General features: G+C 37.4%; 1 protein-coding gene across 1 annotated transcript; it reads left to right on the top strand.

The window, feature by feature from the left end:
* The first annotated feature begins 2,539 nt into the window (after positions 1-2,539).
* LOC100961041 (olfactory receptor 51F2) lies at positions 2,540-3,541 on the top strand. The gene has a single exon (XM_012802558.2). It carries the CDS (start codon positions 2,591-2,593, stop codon positions 3,539-3,541), a length of 951 nt encoding a protein of 316 aa, XP_012658012.1. The 5' UTR covers positions 2,540-2,590.
* The last annotated feature ends 443 nt before the right edge of the window (positions 3,542-3,984 follow it).

The following is a 3,984-nucleotide window of genomic DNA, read 5'->3' on the forward strand; positions in this document are numbered from 1 at the left end:
TATTACACTTCATTAATGAGAATAGTTTTGTATTGTATTTTGATATATTAAAGGACAAGAACCCTTATTTGTTGTTCTTGATATTATACTAAACATATTTTCACATATATAGTATATATCTTAGGATCCCTCTGTCTTGATTCATTAAAAATAATTCATGTTGTGATTAATAATGTTTTCAGTCTATGCCTTAGTTAACAGGGGAATGCACATCTATTCAATGAAGGTTCTTATCTGCAGGAAGGAATAAAGCAGTAAGGGTGGGAGGGGAATGGATGAAGGGAGGTTGATTGGTGGGTACAATGTGTCTTCTTCCAGGGCTGAAGATCCTGACTTCACCATAATGCAATACGTCAACATAGCAAAACTGCATTTGTACCATGAACATATACAAATTAAAAATAAAGCTTTATTTTTATAAAATTTTCTTAGTGGTTAATTTTGTGAACAGAGCAATCTAGTAATTTGTGATATTTATTTATCTGGATATTTTTGTAAACTACCTTTTAAGAATTCGTAGTCTTTTTCTTGATTTTTCAGGAAATAATAATTAAACTCTTAAGACCATTTTTATTTCTTTTTAAATGTGACATAATTTCTCTCTGTTTACTTTTTTATTTGCTGATACTGTTCCATAAAAATGTTAAACGGTAGTGTGACAGGAAAGATGATATCTCATCACTGATTTTAATGCAAATGCTTTTAATAGGTCACCTGTAAGCGTATTTACTCTGAATTTCCTTTTCACTAGGAAAGTTTTCTTTTCTTTCTAAACATTAAGAATTTTATCAGAAAGTTCCATTGAATTTTCTGAATATTTTTTATCATCTCTGGAGACAATCGTGTTTTTCCTCCTCTAATCTATTAGTAGCTTCAAACTATTGATAGATTTCTTAATCTGAATAGTGTCGACAGTGTTAAAATGCAATGTTCTTTCAGAGCATAGGTTGCATCTGACTTGCTAAGAAGTTAATTTTGTTTGCATCTGCCTTCATAAGTAATTACATAAATAACTTCCATCTTTTCATATGCTCTAGAGTAGGATTTCTTATTCTTGGCACTATAGACATTTGGGGCTGGATAATTCTTTGCCATGAGGGCCTGTCTGGAGCGTTTCAGGATGTATAGCAGGACCTCTGGCCTCTGCCTATCGGATATCAGTAACATTCCCTCCCTAGATGCGGCATCCAAAAATGTATTCAGATATTCCCAAATGACCCCTCCCGGGCAAAATCCCTCCCTCTCTTCTGGGATAGACAAATTTGTGAAAGAAATGCTCTTTATTACTTTGCTTGAAGTTTGGTAGAACTCACAAATCAAAGTACATGCTCCTTATTCACTTCATCTGTAATGTTTGTTTTCTGTCATTATCATTTCTTATCTGATAGATTTTATTTCTTTACCTAACTCGGTGATAGATGTTTGCCTATAAAATTATATATTTTATGTATGTTACTAAATATATCATCATATTTTTACAGATTATTTCATATTTAAAGTTTTATTTCTCTACCATAATTTTATTGTTTTCATGTTTCATTATTTCCCTTTCTTCCTTCCTTTCTTCCTTCCTCTCTCTCTCTCTTTTTTCTTTCTCCAACTTTCTTGTATTTGTGATTTCTCTCAATAGTTAGTACTTTATAAAGATAACATTGTTGATTAGTTGAGTTAATGTATTGCCTATACCCTGGAGCTGATGTACAGATGAAATTATATGATCCATATAACATATTAACAACAAAGATAGCTCTCAACCAATGGGATCATTACTTATTTTTGTTAGAGTATTTTATTTATTTATTTATTTTTTTTGAGACAGAGCCTCAAGCTGTCCCCCTGGGTAGAGTGCCCTGGCATTATAGCTCACAGCAACTTCCAACTCCTGGGCTCAAGCGAGTCTCCTGCCTCCGCCTCCCAAGTAGCTGGGACCACAGGCGCCCGCCACAACGCCCGGCTATTTTTTTTTTGGTTGCAGCTGTCATTGTTGTTTTGGTGGGTCCGGGCTGGGGATTCGAACCCGCCACCTTAGGTGTACGTGGCTGGCGCCTTAGCCCGTTGAGCTATAGGCGCCGAGCCAGTTAGAGTATTTTAGACAGCCCTACTGTCACAAATATAGACATGTGTGTCTGAGGGGTGTTTTGGCATTCTTCTGAATATTTCCCAGGGAAGCCTAACAATGTTCACATTTCAAATGTGACTTTGTGTGGTGTTTCATTCCAGAATTACTAGTTTATTTTCAACAAGTTAATAACCAAACTTATAATAAATGTTTTAAGTATTTTACCAGAGACTTTCATTGACAGAAGTGATTTAATTGTGGTGTTTGTTGTTATTTAAGAAAAGTACTTAACAAATTTGATGTGGCACAATTCAGGCAATTCTCTTTTATCAATAAATGTGAAACAGTGAGAGTCTGAGAGAGAAGTTTGAAGTTCCAGGATACTCAGAAAATGGTACAGATTTTAGAAAATAAGAAATAGTAATTCAGGGAATCTTGGAGTGTTGGAAACATGTTCTAAGACAGTGATAAGCTATCTATTATGTATTGCATTCGATTACTCAAGTATCCCTGTCTTCTCAGTCCTTCACTATGTTGGTCCTCAACAATACCAACACTCAGCCTCTGGTCTTCTTCCTGACGGGCATTCCAGGCCTGAAAGCAGCCCAGGTCTGGATCTCCATCCCCTTTTGTCTTTTGTATGTCATCGCCCTCTCTGGAAACAGCATGATCCTGTTTGTGGTCTTCCGTGAGCAGAGCCTCCATGAGCCTATGTATTATTTCCTCTCTATGCTTTCAGCCACAGACCTGAGCTTGTCCTTGTGCACACTTTCTACTACGCTTGGTGTCTTCTGGTTTGAAGCCCGAGAGATCAACTTAAATGCCTGCATTTCCCAGATGTTCTTTCTCCATGGATTTACTTTCACGGAGTCTGGCGTTCTGCTGGCCATGGCCTTTGATCGTTTTGTGGCCATTTGTGACCCACTGAGATACACCACTGTCCTCACCAATGCCAGGATTGCCCAGATAGGGGTGAGCATGCTGATACGGAACATTGCTGTCATGTTGCCTGTCGTGTTCTTTGTCAGGAGGCTGTCCTTCTGCAGTTCCATGGTCCTTTCACACTCTTACTGCTACCATGTTGATCTCATCCAACTCTCTTGCACAGACAACAGAATCAACAGCATCTTAGGTCTGTTTGCACTCTTCTCCACTACAGGCTTTGACTGCCCTTGCATCTTGCTCTCCTACATCCTGATCATCCGATCTGTCCTCCACATTGCTTCCTCGGAAAAGCGGCACAAAGCCTTCAACACCTGCATATCCCACATCAGTGCTGTTGCCATCTTCTACATCCCTCTCATCAGCTTGTCTCTCGTCCATCGCTATGGCCATTCAGCGCCTCCATTTGTCCACACTCTCATGGCCAATGTCTTCCTGCTCATCCCTCCTGTGCTCAACCCTATCATCTATAGTGTAAAGACTAAGCAGATTCGGAAGGCCATTATCAAGGTTTTAATTCAGAAGCAGCTCCAAATCTAATCATTAGTTATCTCAGAGTAGAGATAAAGCCATTTATGAATCAATGCTTTGCTAGAATGTGGTAATTGTATCTGAAGTGCCTACACAGTCCTCCAATAGTCCAAATTATGTAACTTACAGGTTGTATAATATTTGCTCAGTCAGTTTCTTTGGCAGTAAATCTGTTATCAGTGAACACTAAATTATGATTTTGTTTTCAACATAAAGTGAGATAACCTATATAAATAACTATTAATATTTTCAAGCAGTAGGAGAGCTTCATAAAATGTTAATTCAGATTCAGCATACAATTATAAAAGTCCAGATGTAATGTGGGAAACTTTCTCAGTAAGCTAATTGTTGTTTTCTGAATTACAAAACAAACACACACACCACTTTAATTAGATGTTTTTTTAAAAACTCTTCTCTGCATGCTTCCAAAATAGACATTCTATAGTATGAGT

This window comes from Otolemur garnettii, unplaced genomic scaffold (assembly GCF_000181295.1).
Source record: "Otolemur garnettii isolate 467f Iridium unplaced genomic scaffold, OtoGar3 scaffold00001, whole genome shotgun sequence".
NCBI classification, from domain to species: domain Eukaryota; kingdom Metazoa; phylum Chordata; class Mammalia; order Primates; family Galagidae; genus Otolemur; species Otolemur garnettii.

Coding starts and splice junctions, on each gene's coding strand:
- LOC100961041 (XM_012802558.2), top strand. CDS start 2,591: ATGTTGGTCCTCAACAATACCAACACTCAGCCTCTGGTCTTCTTCCTG.